The sequence below is a fragment of the Lontra canadensis genome, unplaced genomic scaffold (genome assembly GCF_010015895.1).
Source record: "Lontra canadensis isolate GAN:19392208 unplaced genomic scaffold, GSC_riverotter_1.0 scaffold69, whole genome shotgun sequence".
Taxonomy (NCBI): domain Eukaryota; kingdom Metazoa; phylum Chordata; class Mammalia; order Carnivora; family Mustelidae; genus Lontra; species Lontra canadensis.
Window position 1 is genome coordinate 9,776,344 of NW_022631063.1, and position 20,499 is coordinate 9,796,842.

Below are 20,499 nucleotides of genomic sequence, written 5' to 3' on the forward strand. Positions count from 1 at the left end.
TCTGCGATGAAGCAGAAAGGAGATTTGGGGTGGGGTGGTTTAGAGCACAGGATGATCAGAGAGTATGGGGCCCAACTTCTGTTTCATTACTTGGCAGCTGTGTGACACCAGACAAGTTCCTTGTCCTCTCTGAACCTGCATCCACGTCTGTAAACTAGGTGGTGATAATGGTGTCTGCTTCTTCATGAACTCAGAGTGCCTCTTCTATAATAAGACATGATAGCTGCCAGTGCATTCTCAATAATAGCTTGTTTGCCCTAATTTGCGGGTCGGATATGTGTTTATGTGATTTCTTGGAAGGTCATTAGAAATCTAGTCTTTTGAAAGTGAGACTGCAGTTCAGAAGGGAGTGTTAGCCTTTCAGTCACCTTTCTGTGGAAACGTGAAAACCCGAGGCAAGGAGGTGAACAGATTTGTTCCACTGTGAATTTTAGCTTGTACTTGGCCAACTGGATCAGCCAGTTAGTACAGTTAAATAGGGTTTTGGTTTTCCTTGGCCGCTCTTGCCATCACACACACACACACACACACACACACACAGGACCAAATGCCTGCCCTTGAGGAGTTTATAGCCTGATTTAAAGCAGGGCGGGGAAGCTTGCTGTGGGGAGGGTGAAACGAGTGCAGAGGCTTGAAGGCTGCTTCATGTGTAAAGCCTGGAGCTGGAGTTTGGAAATTCTTGGTGAGGAGAGCTCTGGGGGAGCCGGGTAGGCTGGCAGGAAACTCTTGAGGGAAGGCTCCGGGGCCTTTGTGTGCTGGGGAGGTGGGGGCAGCTTGTGTTGAATGGCTGGACGTGGCCCCCAGGTGTGGCAGGCCGGGTATGGCTCGGAGGGAGGGTGCTATCCCTCCGTGTCTGAGCCTCGCTTTCTTTGTCTGAGATGTAGATGCCTGCCTGCCGATGACTGAAACGTTTGAATAAAGGTCAAGGTGAATAACTTCATAATTACAGTCTCCTATCCACGCAAGCAGTCTCCCCCCTCCTCAGGGTTGCTGCCTCCCCTACTCAGAAGAGCATGGGAATGCGAAAGCAGTATCTACCTGGGGCGGGGGTTGCAGTCCGTGAGCACATCCAATGCCCCCGCTGTGTCGGGTACTACCTCAGCTGTTGTGCTCAGGGAGTAAGGGAGAGCCCCTGCTCCCCTGGACCGGCAGCATTCTGGAGGAGAGATGGAGAATTGACACAAAAAATGGGATATGCTAATCTCAAGTGCTGATAAGGACTGGGGATATGATGAACCAGGGCAGATGTGGGGAGGACGGAGGGAGAGCTCCAGCCTGGATGATCAAGGTAGGGCCTCTCTGAGGTGGTGGTGACGGGTGTTGAGCGACGACGGATGCGAAAGAGCCGGGGCAAGAATGTTCTGAGCCCGAGGAAGCAACTGCAGAGACCCTGAGATGGAAGCTAGGTTGGTGTGGTTGAAGGACAGAAATCAGGCCAGTGTTGGGGGAGTGAGTGGGGACAGATGAAGGGCTCTTCCAATAGTGTCCTGCGGAGCACAGCACAATTTGAATTTCGTGCCAGTGGCCGAGGGGGCTGATTGGGGGTGGTAAGCAGAGGACTGGTGTGATGTGCCTCACAAGGTAGAACAGTGGTTGCTCTGGGGGGGATGGGGTGGGGTGGAAAAGAGCGGAAAGAGGTAGACCAGTGGAAACGATACTCCCCTGGTCCAGCTGTGACCAGACAGTGGCGTGCAGAGCAGAGACATGGGTAAGAGTGAGATGCGAGGCAGAGCCAGGAGGAGGTGTGGGTACCCTGGATATGGGATGGGAGGGGAAAACGAGCCATTGAGGGGGCTTCTAGGTGCCTAGCCTGAGCACCGGGGTAGAGAGTATATATTTACTAAGTGAGAGAGGGAAGGCTTCTGAGGAGCAGGGAGGGGAAGGGCTTGTGTTTTTGAAAATACTGAATGTGAGATGCCTGCCAGGCAATTTGGTATTAGAGTGTGGAGCTTAGGGGAAACATGTGAGCTGAAAGCTGTTTTGAGAGTCCTCTGTTAATAGAAGGAATACCTAGCACAACAATAAGACTACAGTGAGAGACTAGGGGAGGGTCTGAGATTTTAGGGAGAAGGAGCAGCAGTGAATGGGGCATAAGAATCCACAGGCTGGCACAGACTTTGCTGCCCTTTCTTCAGCAGGGCCAGTCTAGTTCCTACTTGGACAGGATTCAAGGGTCAAAATTGAACTAGACATGGCAAGTCACAGAGACTCTCATATCCCTCTCCTCCTAATAAATAAGGGAAGTGAGCCCACAGTTCAAAGCTCTTGTGGGGCAAGACAGTAATGGTCATAGTGGACATAGTTCCCAACTGTGAAGGATATACAGATAATGGACACTTTGTGTTAAACCGGGGGGAGAAGAGGTTAGAAGGGGCTCTGTCTGCATGGTACCCTTCTAGAATAATCATTTAAAGCTCTCACAATGAAGAGGGGCCCCTGGTGCTTAATCACACTGGTAAGATTGTGAAGGAGTTTGACATTCTGGGGATTCCTCTGGAATGATATAAAGAAATGTGGTTTAGGGGCACCTGAGTGGCTCAGTCGGTTGGATGTCTGACTCTTGGTTTCGGCTCAGGTCATGATCTCGTGGTTCGTGAGACTGAGCCCTGCATCTGGCTCTGCACTCAGTGGGGAGTCTGCTTGAGGATTCTCTTTCTCCACCCACACCCCCGCCCCAACCTGTGCATGTTCTCTCTCAAAAAAAAAAAAAAAAAAAATCTTTAAAAAAAAAAGTGATTTAGAATTTGATTAGGTAGTCTCTTTCCTTGACCAGCTTTCTTGGACCTTCTCGTTCCTCTCTCCGGGTGGTTAGTTGTTTTAACTATTTAGGTCTTAAATGCAAGCTGCATAATTAACATTGGGACCTGGGCAGGTCCTCCGTGAAACTTCATTCTTGTTTCCCTAAAATTAGGAAATCAAATGAGATCAAGCTGGGCTCCTTGAGCTCCTCCAGGAAACGAGGGGCTGGTGGGGGTCGAAGGGCAGTGACTCTGCCCAAGGGTACCAGGGCTCAGTTCCCGTGTGCGTGGCAGCCAGCACAGGAGGAGGCAGCAGGGCCTGGGCCTCACACAGGGGGTGACACTCCAGTGGAATGAAAATGTCAGGAAGAGCTGGCGACAGGGCAGATGTTCTGCGGGGAATGGACAGCACTGGCAGAGCTTCTCCAGGGCGTGGGAATGTTGAAGAGCTTGGGAAGGATGCATTCGGAGGGGGAGGGTTGGTCTGATTGGAGCCTGGGTGGTTGTGGATGGGGAGGTGACGAGGCTGCAGTGTCGCAGGACCAGCTCCAGTGGTGACCTCATACACCGCGGTGCTGCCTTATCTGAGGGGGATACATTCCCAAGACCCCTTGGGATCTTGGCTGCCTGAGACTGCGATAGTACCAAACCCTGTATATACTATGTGTTTTCCTATTCCTATTCCCTATTCTGCTTACCTCTGAAAAAGCTTCATGTATAAGTTAGGCACAGTAGGAGACTCGTAACAATGGTAAAATTAAACAGTTATAACAATATACCATAATAAAAGTGGCGAATGTGGTCTCAAAATATCTTATCGTACTCTGCTCATCCTTTGTGTGATGTTGTGAGATGTTTGTTGCCTCACGTTTGTGAGCCACGTTCGGCGGCGTGATGAGGTGAAGTGAGGTGACTGATGTCAGCACTGGGACACTAGTGACTCTGTGTTAGCCTACTCCTGACCTTCCGGCTAGGGTTGGAAGGAGGATAGCCTGCTTGCGGACCACAACTGACCACGGCTAACCGAAGCTACAGAAAGAGAAACCACGTATAAGGGAGACTATTGTATGGGAAGAGGTGATTGTCCTGTATTTTCTCATCTGTAAGCAGCCATGTGGAAAATCCAAAATGGGTTGAGTTAAAGACCTTCAGAAACATTGGGGCTGAGAATTCTGTGTGTTTCAAACCAGAAACCAAGTTCAAGCTTCCTTTGACAAGAAGTTTTAAAGCTTTCTCTCAAAACCTGTCTAATGGGCTCATTTTGGTGTTTGTCCTTTTAGTTGAGGGCATTTATGTTACCTAAAGTTTCCTTTTGATACCTTCCAGCCTTTCCAAATGTGGTGTGGGCATTTGAGGCAAACTGCCCTGTGCGTAAGGTGTTGCTAAGTATTTCGTTTTGAAAGACTGGTTTTCTCTGCAAATATATTCATCAGTAGGAATTGCTGGAATTAGGGCCGCTGACAACTCTAATAGGTCTAGTTGAGTTGGGGAAGCGGGTCAGCTACAGCGTGGGCCAGAGCATTCGTTTAGTGAGGGTCTTGGGAAGTATTTGCTGAATGAGTGAAGGAATGAACAGATGACCGAGGGGTTGTGCTAGCAAATTGGCAGCCAGCATTTCCATGTCATTTTACTCAGACTTATAGACAAAACTGTAAGACAATATCACATCATTACAGTCTCACTTTTACATTTAAAAACTCCCAGTGCAGGGGCACCTGGGTGGCTCAGTCGGGCTGTGGGCTCCCTGTGCAGCAGGGAGGCTGCTTCTCCCTCTCCCTCTCCCTCTGTCCCTCCCCCCTGCTCCTGTGCACTCTCTCTTTCTCTCATTTCTTTAAAAATAATCTAGAACCCTCAGAGGAGTGTCTGGCTTGCGGTATGAGGATAACCAGCAGTGGGCAGTGCTCCCCATTGTCCACTGCTTTTAGAAGGCTCCCTGTAGAAATGGTTGAAGGTTCGAGGTTCCTCAGATTTTAAATCTGCTGGGTTGAAATTGTTAAGAGTCAGTTGTGCAAGCTACTGTATGGACGTGACTCACTTATTAAACATACTGGCTGGGTGTCCTTGAAGCACCGAGCATGGAGCTGGATGGGAGGGGAGGCAGCAGTGAGCAGAATAGATGTGGCCTCGGCCTCTGGGCAGCCAACCCTGTGACAGGGGAGATGGACAGACAATAGGCAAGTCCTTCTAGGACTGACCATGGCTTTTGCTATGAAAGTAAGGTAAACGCGAACAGACACCTGACCTAGCCTGGAAGGTATAGGAGGGTTTTTAAACAGAGACCTCAAGTTGAGTAAGGGGATTCCAGGGAGAGAGGAACGTGTACGAAAGTCCTGAGCCAGGAGAGAGAGCATGTGGTCAAGGGATTGAAAGAAGCCCGGTCTAGCTAAAGGGTCCAAAGTGAGGGAAAAGTTTAACTTAGCCTGTGCTCTTCAGAAATACCTAGCCTCAGCAAAAATATTTTAGGTTATCATCAAAATTTAAGTTCCCAGTGGCTGAGTACAATTTACTATGAATAAGGAAGGAGACTGTTTAGATTTCTTGCCATGGTAGAAAGCCTAGTGCCTATGAGGAAGTCTGTGTCCTAACCCCCCAAACCTGTAAATTATCAGGGTAAGTGGCACGGGGGACTTAAAGTTGCAAGTTAGGGTTCTTCATCAGATGACTTTAAGGTTAAGGAGATTATCCTGGATTACCCATGCAGGCCAGTATAATCAGAGGGAGCCTGCTAATGTGGAAGAAGGAGGCAGAAGATAGATTTGGAGCTGCATCACTGCTAGCCTCGCAGAAGGAGGAAGGGGCCAGGAGTCAAGGAATGCTGGCAGCCTTGGAAGCCGGCTAGGGCGAGACCGAGTCTCCCATAGAACCTTCAGAGAGTAACTGCCAACACTTTGATTTTTACTTCCGAGCTACGGAACTGTAAGATGCTAAGTTCGTGTTGTTTTAAGCCACCAAGTTTGTGGTGACGTGTTACAGCAGCCGCAGAAAACCAGTACATCTGCCCAGGTCAGGGTCTCCTTGTAGAGATGGCTGTTGCCACCAAGTCACTTGGTAGTTACGACCTCTGATGATGTGTTCGGCTCCAACACATCCTGTCTTTTTTTTTTTTTTAATTATTTTATTTTAGTCACCATACAGTATGTCATTAGTTTTTGATGTAATGTTCCATGATTCATTGTTAACATATAACACCCAGTGCTCCATGCAATCTGTGCCCTCCTTAATACTCATCACCAGGCTTACCCATCCCCCCACCACCTCCCCTCTAAAACCCTTAGTTTGATTCCTGGAGTTCATGGTCTCTCATGGTTCATCTCCCCGCTCTGATTCCCACCCCCCGGCTTCATTTTTTCCTTCCTTCTCCTAATGTCCTTCATGCTATTCTTTATGTTCTACAAATAAGTGAAACCATATGAAAATTAACTCTCTCTGCTTGACTTATTTCACTCAGCATAATCTCCTCGAGTCCCACCCATGCTGATACAAAATTTGGGTATTCATCCTTTCTGATGGCTGAGTAATATTCCATTGTATATATGGACCACATCTTCTTTATCCATTTGTCTGTTGAAGGGCATCTTGGCTCTTTCCACAGTTTGGCTGTTGTGGCCATTGCTGCTGTGAACGTTGGGGTGCATATGGCCCTTCTTTTCACTACATCTGCATATTTGGGGTAAATACCCAGTAGTGCAATTGCCAGGTCATAGGGTAGCTCTACTTTTAATTTTTTGAGGAACCTCCATACCATTTTCCAAAGTGGCTGTGCCAATTTGCATTCCTACCAACAACTACACATCCTGTCTTGAAGCAGCTGGCTGTGATGGTTCCTTAGTACATATTAATTATGCACTGCTGTGAGCCAGAGCCTGCTCTAGGAGCTTGGGATGAGCCTCTGGGTTCAAGACAGAAAGATCTGCGCCCTCCGAGAGCTTTAGTCCGTGTGCCACACAGCCCTTAGCTCCACAGAGGGCTGATGAGAGTAGAGACTTCTAGCTCACCACCACTGGATATAAACTTGTGAGTGCAGAGTTCTCAGATGTATTTTTGAAATCTCCAAATGACTGGTCACCAAAATAAGGAAAACATTTTAAGGTTTCATAACTTATATGTGTATATAGCTATACACACACACAAGTATATTATAAATACACACACACACACACACACACACACACACACATATTTTGGCTGGAAAGGCTAACAGGAGGTATTAGTCTGATGATTGATTTTTCTGGTTGCAAAGGAGAGAGAAGCAGGCCCTTTCTCCCCATGAAAGAGCCTGACGCAAGCAGAGTTGCCGGGTTTAGATAAAAACACAGGCAAGCTTTAATGCCTCCTTGCTTCTCTTTACTAGGTGGGGAAGAGAGGGGAGGAGGATCTTTAAGGAGAGGGAAGGACAAGACTCCTCAGCAATCTGGGCAGGCTCTCTGGGGTGCTGATGGTGACCAGGGGGTGGTGCAGGGGTACGTACGGACATCCCCTGTGGACTACTGGCCCTTGGAGAGCAGAAGTGCTGTCCTGCTTCTGGCTGGAGGGAGAAGTATGTCAGTGGACACCTGGAGTCTCCATGTCATTGGCTCCTAAGGCCAGGAGAGCTTTGGTGACCAGACAAGGTGACCTCAGGTGGCCTGGACATGGGGAGATGGGTTGTAGGGTCTCCCAGGCCAAAATAACTCACTAGTGCTTGTGAAACCATCCCCAGATCCAGCCATATAGCTGGAATTTCAAGCGCAGGGTTTTAAAACTCAAGCTGTTGCATCAGTCAAGTTCCATTGCTAGCTTTATATCTGAGGCTGGGGTGACTGCATAATTTGTCTACCAAACTGGAATTATTTGTGTGAGGGAGAGGGAGTCCAGAACAACAGATGTGAGCGAGGACTATTCTAGGAAGGCCTGGGTGCGTGGTCAGCCAAGCTAAGATAGCTGAAAATTTTAACCGCTCTGTGGATAGTCGGTTGAGCAAAAATGACTCCATACAATGTGGCCTCTGTGTCGAGGGGACTAGGGTTTCCGGGAGAGAAGGTGTGACCCAGGGGCCTTTCCTGAGATGCTTGTCCACAGCCCAGGGGGCCTTGAAGAGTTGTTCTCTGTACAGCCTGGACTATAATGCAAGATCCATTTTTTCACCCCCAATCATTTCACCTTATATATGAGCCCTTAAAAAGTTGTTCTCCTGTGAGAGTTGCCTTCTTGATTACTTTATTTTGAACAAGAAAGTTGTTTTTGTTATGAACACATTAGCCTAATAGGACCTCCATCAGTTATAATTGTGGATGCGGATAGAGGTTAAATTGGTTTTAAAATATTTTAAATAAAATAAATTGCCTTTAAAAAGGAGGCAAAGAAATTTACCTCCCATTTAGTAATAATTCCTCAGGATTTGACACCATAATTGCAAGTCTTGGTTGTGTTTATAAACTTTAAAATGTCCTGGGAATGCTCCTGAAAACTGGGTTAGACATGGTTTTCAGAAAGTAATATCAAAGAAATATATGGAGTGTGAATAAAATCACTTCATGGAATACAAGTAAAGCTACTTTTAAATGTTTAATATGTTATTTAAATGTTTGTATAGAGGATCAGATGTCAATTGGCTATTTCATCTATATTCATAAAAGCTTGTAATACAAATTGGCCAAAAAAATTCGTTTTGAATTTTTTTTTTCCAAGCTAGGAAATCGTATTTGTAGGCATCCATAGTAGATGAGGGGTGGTAGTAAAGATTAAGAGGTGTTATGGGAATAGCTGGGAGAAAGACCTCTTTAGACTGCAAGGAAACAGGGCTGAGGTGAACATTGGATTCCTTCAAATGGAAGGTTTGACTTAAGGTTGCAGATGGTGGACTCGCTGTGCAGGTTTCCCTCCAGGTTCCTCAAGGCTCCATAAAGGGTGAGATTAGGTTACTATAAGACAGGAGGCAGATGGTCTGGCTTAACGACTGTAACAAGGGGGAAGAGCTACAGTCTGGAGCAGGTCATGCCGGGACTAGGGCAAAGTGGAGAGGGTTTGCCCTGTGACCACCCTGGGAATGATCGGGTGAGGCAGGGACTTGGGACTGAGGTCTAGATCTGGAAGGTCTATGTGCAGGACCACAGATGCCAGATAGCACCATCAGCCCCCATGTCTGTACAGAGTATAGGCTGCTGGCATTCACACCCTGGCCAAAAACGAAACAAGAGCACTTTTTTGGTTGGGTTGGGAGTAGGGGATGGGAAGGTTGGCAGGTTTTACAAAGCTTAAATTGATTACAGCTCAAAAATACAGAATAGATTCTTACAGACAAGGCGGTTATGGTTATTTAAAAAAAAAAACCAAAACCTAAAAACCAGGGTTTTTCTAGTGTGAATGCTGGCAGCCCCCAAATTTAAGGCTTCCTCCTCTAGCATTTGCTTTACAAGTGATTTTCAGTCTGATGGCAGCTCCCTACCCACTCAGCGTAAAGTGAATCCTGACCCCACCCAGGGCTCCCTTCAGAATGCCTACTCAGGGTGACACCAAGCCAAAAATGGACATTTTTTAGACAACACCAACACAGAAGAACCAAGGACTATGAGGCATGTGGTGAGAGCTAGCAGCATAAAAGGGAATGGCTGAAGTAAGTCGAGAGAAACACTGTAAGAAATACATAATCCAGGAACAGAAGAAGAACTGGGTCGGGGTTGTGGGGAGACCTTACAGGTGAAATGCAATGCTTAGAATGTTAAGAACATGTTGATCCACAAATTAAGAATAGAGTGTGCTATTAAGTAAAAGGCACGACCGGAACCAAGAAAGATCTTTTGGAGATAGAACTCCTGAAATTTAACTTTTTCAGTAGAAATATTGAAAAAAATCAAGTTGGAAAAACTTCAGAACCACAGAGAGGGAAGGAGGCCAGGAGACCCAATACTTGAGCAGTTAAGGGATTCCAGAAAGAGCACAGAAAATGGGACGCGTGAAGCGATCAACGTGCCGTGAGTCGGTCGGTCGAAAGAGCATGCAGTCAGCACAGAGTAAGTGAATAAAGGCTCACATGCAGGTATGGTTGTGCCATGCAGAATGCCTAGGGTAAGTGAAGAGACTGAAGGTTCAAATAAATGAAAATTGGACTCCATTAGGATTTTCATTGGCACCTGCTGGATGCTAGGATAAAGGCTGTAGCATCTAAGTTCTGAAGAAAATGTTTTTCAACCCAGAGTCCTACAATGCCATTTTTGTATCTGGAGGGACTAAGTTTACCTGTCATGTACTGTTCCCTAGTATGATTTTTAAGAAAGTAATTAGAATAAGAGGGAAACCTGTTTTCTGAAGCAGATCAGCCCAGCAAAGCAGTCCTAGAACAGTTCGTGGAGTTGCAGAAGGATCTGGGCCTCTGAGGAGGAAACCCGAGCAAAGGAGCAATCCTGATTTAATACAAGGTATGCAAGGGAGCTTAGAAATGATTGAGGCAAACAGCCTAAGGAAAAAGGCAATGAGAAATGCCAAGACAAGCCAAAGTCATGGTTCAAATGGGAAATACAGCAAGCAACTGATAGAATGAATGGAAGAAATGTCTGTTTGACCTTGATGCTGGGAGCAGTTTCCTTTAAGGCCAAGGGCTCTGATACTGGTCCCAGAGAGAAAGCGCCTAAGTTCAATGTGGTCTGATTGAACACTGAATTTTTACCTGGTTATGTAAAAGAGCAGGTATCTTGTGATTACACAAGACAGCATGTAAGTGGTAGGCTAGTCTGACAATAGTGTAAAAGTTTAGCTAATCGGTGGTAGGAGTTGGGGGGAAAGTGAGGGAGAAAGGGTCAGGGTGCTGATGGCTGCATCTCACCGTTCAGGGAAGGGAGAGATGGTGTGGAAAGTCAATGAAGGGAAAATAGAAGGTTAAATACATTGTGTAAAACTTTAGGGGTAACAAATCGAAGAACTAAGATAATATGGTTACTAAACATGGGAAGGAAAGTGAAGTAGCAAGTAGTGTAAGTTCTTCCTTTTTCATGTTGTGGGGTCCTCAGTTATTATCCAAAGCTGACAAATCAAGAAATAAAAGTAGAAGCAGAAGTAATGGAGATACGGAGAAGTAAATCCAGATTTTTTTTTTTTAAAAGAGGTTTTCCTAGATAATGAGGCTTGGGATGAGTTTGGAATTTGCTGCTTTCCATCATAGCTTTCCATCATAAGTCCTTTCTTACTTTTTGGTTTCTTGTCATTTATTTATATGTATTTAACAAAAATCAAAAATGGAGTTTGAACTTGGGTTAAAGGTAGAGGTGACACAAATGCCATGGTAATGCCATCTTTTAATTTTTTTATTACTTAATTTGGACAAACTAAGAAGGCTGCGCTTTATATTCACCAATAATAATGTCCTTGTTCTAATGAAGCAATAGTTCATATTTCCTGGGACAAAGTCGTGTAGCTAGAAGGCAGAATCTTTAATCCTTGAGGAAACGAATTACTGCCAAAAACAATGAAGCAAAGCTGCTATTGTCCTTAGAGTTTCAAAAGTGGTCCAGTGTTTAGATCTTTTGGTTTGAAGTAGTTACACAAAAGTATACCAGCTCTATTTGGGAGAGAACTTGAGGATATGAAATAGGAGTGTGGCTCTCTTGAAGTCTGAAATAACCCTGTGGTTAATAGTATGAGAGTGGGTCCTGAATACTTGTGCCAGAAATTCTCATCTAGACTCCACAAAGACCTGAATTTATATCCTACCCTCAGTTTTATGTCAAGCTTGTGTCATCATTAGCCTTTGATATTGTATTTTGCTATTTCACATTTTATTTTTTGTCTTTAAAGATGATGGGGTTTTGCAGGTTTTAGTTTTTTTTTTTTTTTTTTTTAAGTTTTATCTAAGTAATCTCTACACCCAACCTGGGGCCTGAACTCATGACCCCAGGATCAAGAGTTGCACATTATTCCTACTAAGCCAGCCAGGTGCCCGGAGTTTTGTATTTTAAATGTGGCTTTTCAATATGTTGGAATCCCAGGCCGGGTTTTTATATCATTATAGCTTCAAAATCGTGGAGGTGATTGTCCACCAGCCCTGTGGAAAGCACTCTGGGAAGTAATTCTTCCTGTTCCTTTTGGTATCTAAAACAATCCCAGTTCGAACTTAGATCCTCACCCTTCCTTGACAGTTATTCTTTTGACCTGATAGGGCACTAGGCTTCTCAGACCCCATTATGTTAATTTCTGCCATTTCCCTTTGAAGGCCGTAACTTCTATCCCCTGGTCCCTGTCACTTTGAATGTGAGTTGTCACTGTAGTTTTGAATTCCTCCATACATACTGGGTGGGTCAGTAATGACAGCAGCTGCTGTCACTGCTTCTTAGGAGGAAATGAACTGACTAGCCTAGCAGCTGCTGCCCAAGTCCCGGGTGTTGCTGTGGGTATCCTGGCAGTGCCCAGAGAATGTGTGCTGCTTACACTGAGCCAGCATCAAGGGGCATTGGGGTCAAAGTGAAGAAAGCTGGGATTTGAACAGAAACTAGATTCTGGTGTGGCCTTTGTGTTCCTCTGCATGCTGACTAACCCTTTGGGAGCTGTGCGCAGTCCGCTAACTCAGGAGCCAGTGGTGTTTGAATGGCTTAGTCCAGTGCGCATCCTATAGGACTTGGATGGGCCACATCAGGGATGGTGCCTTTGTTTGACTGGACACAGCTCTTTTTGGTCATTTGTTCCTGCTAAGCATAACCTCCTCGAATGGGCTATGACCTCCTGATTCAGTCAGGGTTCAAGCTCCATTAAGAGTTTGCTTATTTCCTGACCCAGAGACGACCACTTTTACCTTGAGAATTAGGACACCTGCCACTTGAGTTTGGTTGGGGTTAGTTACTGTGTTCTTCCATCGAGGTGCTTCCTCATGTTTTCTATGATTCTGATTTTATCCAGCTTACTTGCACCTGCCCCCCGCCCCCACTGGTCATTGTTTTCCTGATTGTCCTATGAAGTGTGGTCCCAGGGAACCAGATGCAGCCAGAGCAGGGGCAGCCCCCCTGGTGATCGCTGCCTCTCTCCTCTGGCTGATGGGTGCCCGAGGCCAGGGAACAGAGGGGTTCTGCCAAGGGCTGCAGAGCACCCGGGCCTCCCTCCCATCTAAGGTAGGACAGATTCTGGAGTGGGCTCACTGTGCCAACTGTCAAGGGCCCTGGGAGGAAGAACTGTGATGGAAACATGTGGGGGGAGGCCCCCCCCATCCCCCACCAGGAGGCAATGTGGCTGTTAATGTTATTCTCCAGAGGCACATTTCTCTTATTTGCTGAGTTCTCTTTTCTTCTGTGTTTTCTGCCCCTCCCCACCCCCTCAAACCTTGCCCTTTCCAGTTTTCTGTATGGTTGGCTTTCCTCTGCAGTAGCTGCCCTAAGTAAAATGTGTGGACTCGTACAAGAGCTTAGCGTTTTTATTCTAAGTAGCACCATAATAAATTTTGTTAAACATAAAAAGAAAAAAAAGAACTTGGTATTTTTAGCACATGTGAAATTGTGCTGCCACAGCCTCTGTAACCAGCTGGCAAAGTGGAATGAGATGCCTCCTCTTTCTCACTTGCCTGCTAAAGGCTTGCCTTAGCCACCCCTTGGCTGAGCAGAACACGTGGAGGGCGTGGAGGGCGGAAGTACCAAGGAGGGAGAACTAGGCAGTGGGAAGGCAGTTGGGAGAAAGGGGGCTGGGGGTAGGGGTGGGGTTGGGGTGGGGAGCTGCGGGACTGCTCTGAAGGAGGACCGACTCTCCGACTGTCTGCAGAAATAGAACAAGCTCCGCAGCTTTTGAAACAACAGGAAAGCCGTCCACGCCCTACCCTGTAGGGCACAGCAGTGCTGGCAACCCCTGGGCTCTGAGGGGTCTGCAGGTGCACATCTCTGGCCCTTTACCCCAGAACCCCGGGCTCTGCAGAGCAGGCTGGCTCATCCCCCAGCCCATCATGTGGCATCACTGATTCCTACCCCGCTGTGTCCTCTGGCTCTTGCCCTGTCAGTCTCTGCACACTGCAGACCCCTCCCTTGCCGCCACCTGCCCTACGGCTGCCTTGGGGACCCCCTTCCTCGAAGGCAGGTTTGAGTGCCCCTCCCTCCACCCCCCCGACCAAGGCCCACCGCCTTGGCTGCTCTTCGGGTTTCATACCTGCCTACGGGTCTGGTCCCTCAGGGCCAGAGTTTGGCGGGGAGGGGGCAACCCTTGCTCATTCTAGAAGGCTCTTGAAGGTTCATGGAACGAATGCCTGAATGAGTGAGTACAATGAACAGGAACTAGCAAGCCCAGCACCTGCCTTAGGTAGCTTGCTAGGCTCCTAGGTGCCAGGCTCCTCTGGTGTGACTAAGGAGAGGAAGTGGTCAGAGAAGACTCTGTAATGACTTTGGAACTCCGGGGCTGCTCTTTACAGCTTTCCTGCTGGAGCTGGTTGCCTTTGCAGATAACCTCTCCCCAGTCTTCACCTCGCCCGATTCCAGGAACGCTTTCACTCTCCCTGCCAGCAGCCTTTCCATATTTTGCCTCCATCTGTCGGTTAACAGAGCAGTTCTTGTTTCTGTGTTTCATTGTGTAGGTTTTGCCCTTTCTCCTAGGTTATAAATGCCTTATAGCCTAGGAAGCATTTGACAGGAATGGGAAAAATAGTGCTCCAAAGTAATGTTTTGTCCCTACACATATATATGTCTCTGTGTATGTGTATGTATGTATGTATGTATGTATCTCTATATATATATCTAGCAGTGATCTTAGGGGAGAGTAATTACCCTCCTTGCAAAGGCCTCTGTTTTCTTATCTGTAGAATTAGAGGGCTGTATGCTCTCTGCTGTTTCCCAGGCTCACATCCTGTGACTCAGTGCTATTGAGCCCAGCACTTGTCTAATCCCGCCCAATCCCTGGGTCAGGCTTCCTTCCCCAGATCAGCCAGGTAATTGAGCTCGTTCACTTACGGCTGAGGCCAGTTCACCTCTCAGCTGTTTGTGGGAGCTCCTGGGATCTGGGACAACATTGATTGAATATGTGTGTGGTGGTCCTGTGGCGATGCCTGTGGCCCTTTACCTTGCCCCTACCTTCTGCCAAGAAAACTTTCAGGCCCCGGGGACCCTGCCTTGGTCCTAAGTCTCCACTCCAGTTCTCTGTGTTGGTGTATGCTATTCATGCCTTCGGATGTGGGACAGAGTGTGGGGTGGAAGTGGGCTGTGCCTGCCATGCAGGGATGTGGGAAGAGGGATGGTGCTAGGGACGTGTGTTCCCACGTGAGCCAGCCCTCATTCTAGAACACTGTGCTTCTCTGGCCCTCCCTGGACAAACTCTTGCCCCCTCCCTGTTTTTTTTTTGAGTGCATTTCTTTCTGTTGCACCTGCTGCATTGTATCGGTTTAAATTTTTGTTGTTGTTCAATCCTTTATTGGGATCAGAAAGACAGGTGGGAGGGACTGTTTTGTTTGTAGGGTTTTTTTTGGTATGTGTATGGTTTTTTGTTTTTGCATCTGAGATCTGTGGGTTTCTTAAAGGCTGGGAGTGGCTTGTTTCCTGTTTGAGGATGAGGAGTTGTTGGTTCACATGTGTGTGTCCAGCTCTTTCCCCCAGCTCCAGTCTCATTTCTCTGTCCCCTGAGGTGTGTTCTTCCCTTTGTTACTGTTCCTAGCTGTTCTGTGAGTCAGCCAGACCCACAGATGTGTGTGGACAGCATTATCAAAAGGAGTCCTGCAGAAACAGTGGGTTTCTGAAGATCCCTCCTGGCTGTGAAACAGATTTTTAAGGCTTGTGGGTTGGGATTAGGGCCTCCTCTTAATGGAGCTAGCATCACTGGGGAGGGAGGGAAGAAGGCATAGTAGGATACCGAGTACACGGGTCATGCTGCCCAGACCCTCCCTGCCATGTCTGCGCCAGACTGATGGGATGATGGAGGCTGAACCCATTTGGGTCAGGAGTTCCCAGAGTTAGAGCTGCTCCGGAAAGGCAGAGGAAGAAAGCACGAGAGCTGGGCAGAGGGAAGGAAACTCAGGCCAGTTGTATCTTGGGCAAGTTTAGGTTCTAAACAGTATTATTAAAAGATAAACTAACTAAGGCATATAAAAAAAACCCAACTTTACGAGTTGGAGCAAAAATCAATAGGAATCTGGCAGTGGCAGATTGGAAGTGGTTAGGAGTGCTCTGCCAACAGGCACCAGGGGAAAGTCTCCTACAGAGAAAGTAGAAAAGCAAAGAAAAATTATTTAATCAGCTGTAGCTTACAGCCTGGTTGGCTGCATGTGATTGGTTGTCCCTTGGGTTTGATTTTATAACCTTGAGGCATTTACAGGCTTAGATAACTGCCACATCATTAAGCCACATGGGCCTAATGGCCTCCTTGTTTAATTAATTAGACAGTATGTGAACCGAAGATTCAGCGTCTAGCCAAAATTACCTTTGAAAAATGCCTCAGGAAGGCATTGTGTTAGATGTTGACATATCATTGCTTGTTAAGTTTAATGGGGCCATCTTCCCCCTCCAGTGTATATTGAGTTCCATATGTCCTTGAATTAGGTTTAGGGGTCATGTTTTATAAAATGTATCTTTTAAAACACCAGAATCCTACTCTGAGAGGTGCTGATACCATGAGAGATGGCACACTTTTCACGTTGTTTCAACAACCCCTTTCTGGGCTTGACTCACCTGTGTGTGTGTGTGTGTGTGTGTGTGTGTGTGTTTTGTTTTGTTTTTTGCAGGGACCAGCCATAGGACTCCACCTTTATTGTCCCCAGCACCTAAGCTAGCGGGGCACCTGGGAACTCTTGACCACGAATAATGCTGACATCTCCACATCACGGTTCTAACTGAAATGTTAATTGTGTTTGTTAAACTCAACTCTCCAAATTCTCTGCTTTGTCAACAGGCTGCTGGTGGGGGCCCCTCGGGCTGCGGCCCTTCCACTGCAGAGGGCCAACAGAACAGGAGGCTTGTACAGCTGTGACATCACCTCCCCAGGACCTTGTACACGGATTGAATTCGATAACGATGGTATGTCCTTCTGTCCTCACTCTGTTCACTTGGCCAGACCCCACTTGCCTTTTCCATGAGGAGGGAGGGGGAGCCCAAGCCTTTGTTCTTGGAGAGAGAGCCTCTCTTAAATACCTGTCTTGACTGTTTCTTGTTTGCCCTGAAAACATCTACTTTTTAAATGACGCTGGGATGCATGCTGACTTGAAGCCCTTTCTAAGCTTGCTTTCTAAAACGATATGGTGTATGGATGTCGCCACCTAGTGTTGTGCTGAGGTTCTACAGGAGGCTGTTGAAAAACTAAATTCAGAGCTGCGAAGAAAATTGTGCATAGCTTGTACTTGGCTGCCAAAAGTTCTCTCTTGCTGTTAAAATATTTGGGAGAAAGGCTGTTTTAAATATCAGAGCTCTCTAAAGTGAGCTGACGATCATGGATAATTTTGCCCTCTGGCTCCAACAGAGGCTTGTCTTGTGAGGGATCTATGCTGAGTTGAGCAGTTAGCATACTGACAAGCTCCAAGCGAGCCAGATTTGACACACTTGGTCTAAGTAGATTTGCAGATTCATGTTTATGTTCTTCTCTTTTTCATCTTTTAGAAATAACGTTTGGTTTTTTTCTTTACTGATTAGAAAATGATATATGTTAATTGTGAGAAAGTTGCAAAAGACATCAACCTATATAAAGAAAAACCCCTAAACCATGGGTAATCTAGACATAATCACTCTTTAACATTATAGCATTTTGGCTTCACTCTACTTAAAGTTGTTTAGTTTTCACATTTTTGCAGTGATTCAAGATAAAAAAAGAAAGCGTGCCTGTCTTCTCACTGAGGAAGGCAAAACTTTAGGTATAGGTTGATACCGAAATAAACACATACATGATGGTGTTTGTGGTTTCTCTCTTTTTTGCGGGGGAGAGGTAAAAACTAAATAAATTTCTTTCCTTCTTGGCATTGATAGAAAGATGAAAAGTGAATCTGAGGCCTTGTCTTCTTTCCTCCAGGAAAGAAAAGAATAGTGCATGCTGTTATATGAAAAATTTAGGACTGTGTAGAGAAGTGCCCAGTTCTTGTTAGTTTGGATGACAGTTGGAGTTTGGAGACTGGATTTTCCATCAATGCTTTAAGCCACATATGTTGGAAGGCTACCCCTGAGTCTTATAATTTTCAAATAGGTTTTTGTACTCAAGATCCTGGTTGTCAGAAAGAGTGTAGGGCCACCAAGTAAAAGCTATATAGTTTATGTAAAGAATTTTAAGAAGGTTTTTACCAGGAACCACTTACCTGTTTCTTCAAAGGAGAAATAATTTTTCTGGATTGAGTAACTGAATTTACTAAGGAGCAAGACTTGGAACCTAGGCAGAGTAGAAACCATCTTGTGTTTGTGTTCCTCTCTTGCTGCATTGCCTGCTTCAGTGACTTTGAAGTGCTAACTGTGTGTACGTAACCTGCGTAACCTGTGCTGCTTTCCACAGCGGACCCTTCATCAGAAAGCAAGGAAGATCAGTGGATGGGGGTCACCGTGCAGAGCCAAGGTCCAGGGGGCAAAGTTGTGGTAAGTGTGGAGAAGCGCGCCCATTCCACAAGGTCTGAGCACCTGTCGTGTGCCAGCACCAGGCCGACAGCAGTGCACAAGGCGGGCAGAGCCCCTGTCCGCCCCATGGACAGTCCGGAAGACTCGCTGCTTTACAGCAGGAATTGATGTCAAGAAGAAATCAGGCATTATTTTTCCTGTGCTTCCTAAAGATGTTATTTATTTATTTACCTTAGAGAGCAAGCAGAGGGAGGGGCAGAGGGAGAAGGGGAGAGAATCTCAAGCGGACTCCACACTGAGCATGGAGCCTGACTCGGTGCTCGATCCTATGATCCTGAGATCATGACCTGAGCTGAAACCAAGAGTCAGATGAGTAACTGATGGAGCCACCCAGGCGCCCCTCTGTGATTTTTGATACACTTTGAAATAGTCATAAAACCTGCTTTTCTTTAGAGCTTTCAGACTCAACGAACTTATTACTATACCTTCACTAATATTCCTAAAATGCCAGCTGGTGTTTAGAAAGCAGGAGAAAACTAGATGTGGCTTATGTCCCAGAAACTATGTGACTTTTTTAGATGAGTTATAAAGAACATGGGAATGGTTATGGAAAGTAAGAGCAGGTAATTTAAAAGTCTGGTTGTTTGTTCTGAAAGCCCCGGGCACTTACAACTGGAAAGGTAGGACATGTATCTTCAAATATAAGTAGCAGTGAAGGAAGAAAGGGGTTTGTTCAGTGGATTGTGGGAGATGGCCTTGGAAATGCCGGCCTGGCTGGATCACGATGCTCTGTCTCTATCTCTTTTAAAATCCGGTTGCTCTAACAAATTGATACAGGATTTTGAAAAAATGTGAGAATTTTGCTGAATCCTAAGTTTTGATAATTAAGAGATCATCATTACAGGAAATCAACTTGGCTGTCAAAAAGTCTATTCAGCCTGTGTTGTATGGAAAGTAACCCTGAATACCTTGTAAAATTATAAAGAGTATTTCATTTTTTCTGGCAGTGTAATTCACTCTGCCTTTTAAAATAACCTTAATCTGAGTTTAGAGTACAAGTTAGGACTGATTATAAGGAAAAAATAGTGTGGGAAAAAGGGAAATGTCTTTGTTTTAGCTATGTCTGCCTCGTCCTAGGAAAATATGTCCGTGATTTCTCCCCTCTGGAACATAATTACAAATTTTCACCAACATACTGATGGGAATGTTTATACGGCCAATAAAAGCCATTTAAGAAAATGAGAGAAGATATTTCCCATTGTTTATGTGACAGGTCAGTTTACAAATACATTGCCTGTGTATTACAGACCGGCATTCAGTATTTGGACTGGAGCATTATCTTCCAGGCGAGAATAAGACAGAAGTCCTAGTTCTGATATGCTAGATTGTGATCCCCTCGTGCCACTTTGGAGAACCGTTGCTGGTTTTGGATCCCATTCCAGGATGAGGGACATGTTTAACATCCTATTTAGAATTAAGCTCTCTTTATTATAAATTGATAAAATGGTCACTAATAAGCGTAAAGTCTGTAAAAATGAATGGGCTGCTTTATTCCATCTGTTTGCAGACATGTGCTCACCGATATGAAAAAAGGCAACATGTCAATACAAAGCAGGAATCCCGAGATATCTTTGGAAGATGTTATGTCCTGAGTCAGAATCTGAGGATTGAGGATGACATGGATGGAGGAGACTGGAGTTTTTGCGATGGCCGATTGCGAGGCCATGAAAAATTTGGTTCTTGCCAGCAAGGAGTAGCTGCTACTTTTACTAAAGACTTTCATTACATTGTGTTTGGAGCCCCGGGCACTTACAACTGGAAAGGTAGGACATGTATTTATAGCAATAGAGATTAGAATGACTGCATAATTTCTGTTACATGCACCCGTGATTGAGTACATTTGAAGTTAAAACAAAATGTTACAAGGCACCTGTGTATTACAGAAGTAAGGTAGGATTTGTAATCTCTCAATTATATGATTTCAAAAACAGTGGTGGAAGTGTATATTGGAAGATACGTTTCTCCTCTCTCTGCAATTTGCATTAATACAAGTAGTTAACTTTTTTCTCTAAGAATATAATAATTAACATCCGTAGTTTTTTCTGTTTTGTAGTTTCCTGTTTCTTGAGGCTAAAAGTGTTTTAAGTTTTAATTCTGGCAGACATTTCATTTTAAGGTAGTGATCAGAAAACAAAATAATTGTGTGATGTCATGTACAAGTAACAGTATATTAATACAGATTTTTTTTCATTATATCTTAAAAAGCTGTGTTTTGCTGGTAAAGCAGAGAAGTTAGAAGGGTAGATGACAAATTA

General features: G+C 45.6%; 1 protein-coding gene across 2 annotated transcripts in view; it reads left to right on the plus strand.

The window, feature by feature from the left end:
* Positions 1 to 20,499, plus strand: part of ITGA6 (integrin subunit alpha 6) — a 76,442-nt gene that overhangs the window by 18,526 nt on the left and 37,417 nt on the right. For both annotated transcript variants that reach the window (XM_032880462.1, XM_032880463.1), the window contains exons 2-4: positions 16,548 to 16,672; positions 18,126 to 18,205; positions 19,752 to 20,007. In XM_032880462.1, the coding sequence (XP_032736353.1) occupies positions 16,548 to 16,672; positions 18,126 to 18,205; positions 19,752 to 20,007 (461 nt within the window). The remainder of the gene's footprint in view (positions 1 to 16,547; positions 16,673 to 18,125; positions 18,206 to 19,751; positions 20,008 to 20,499) is intronic.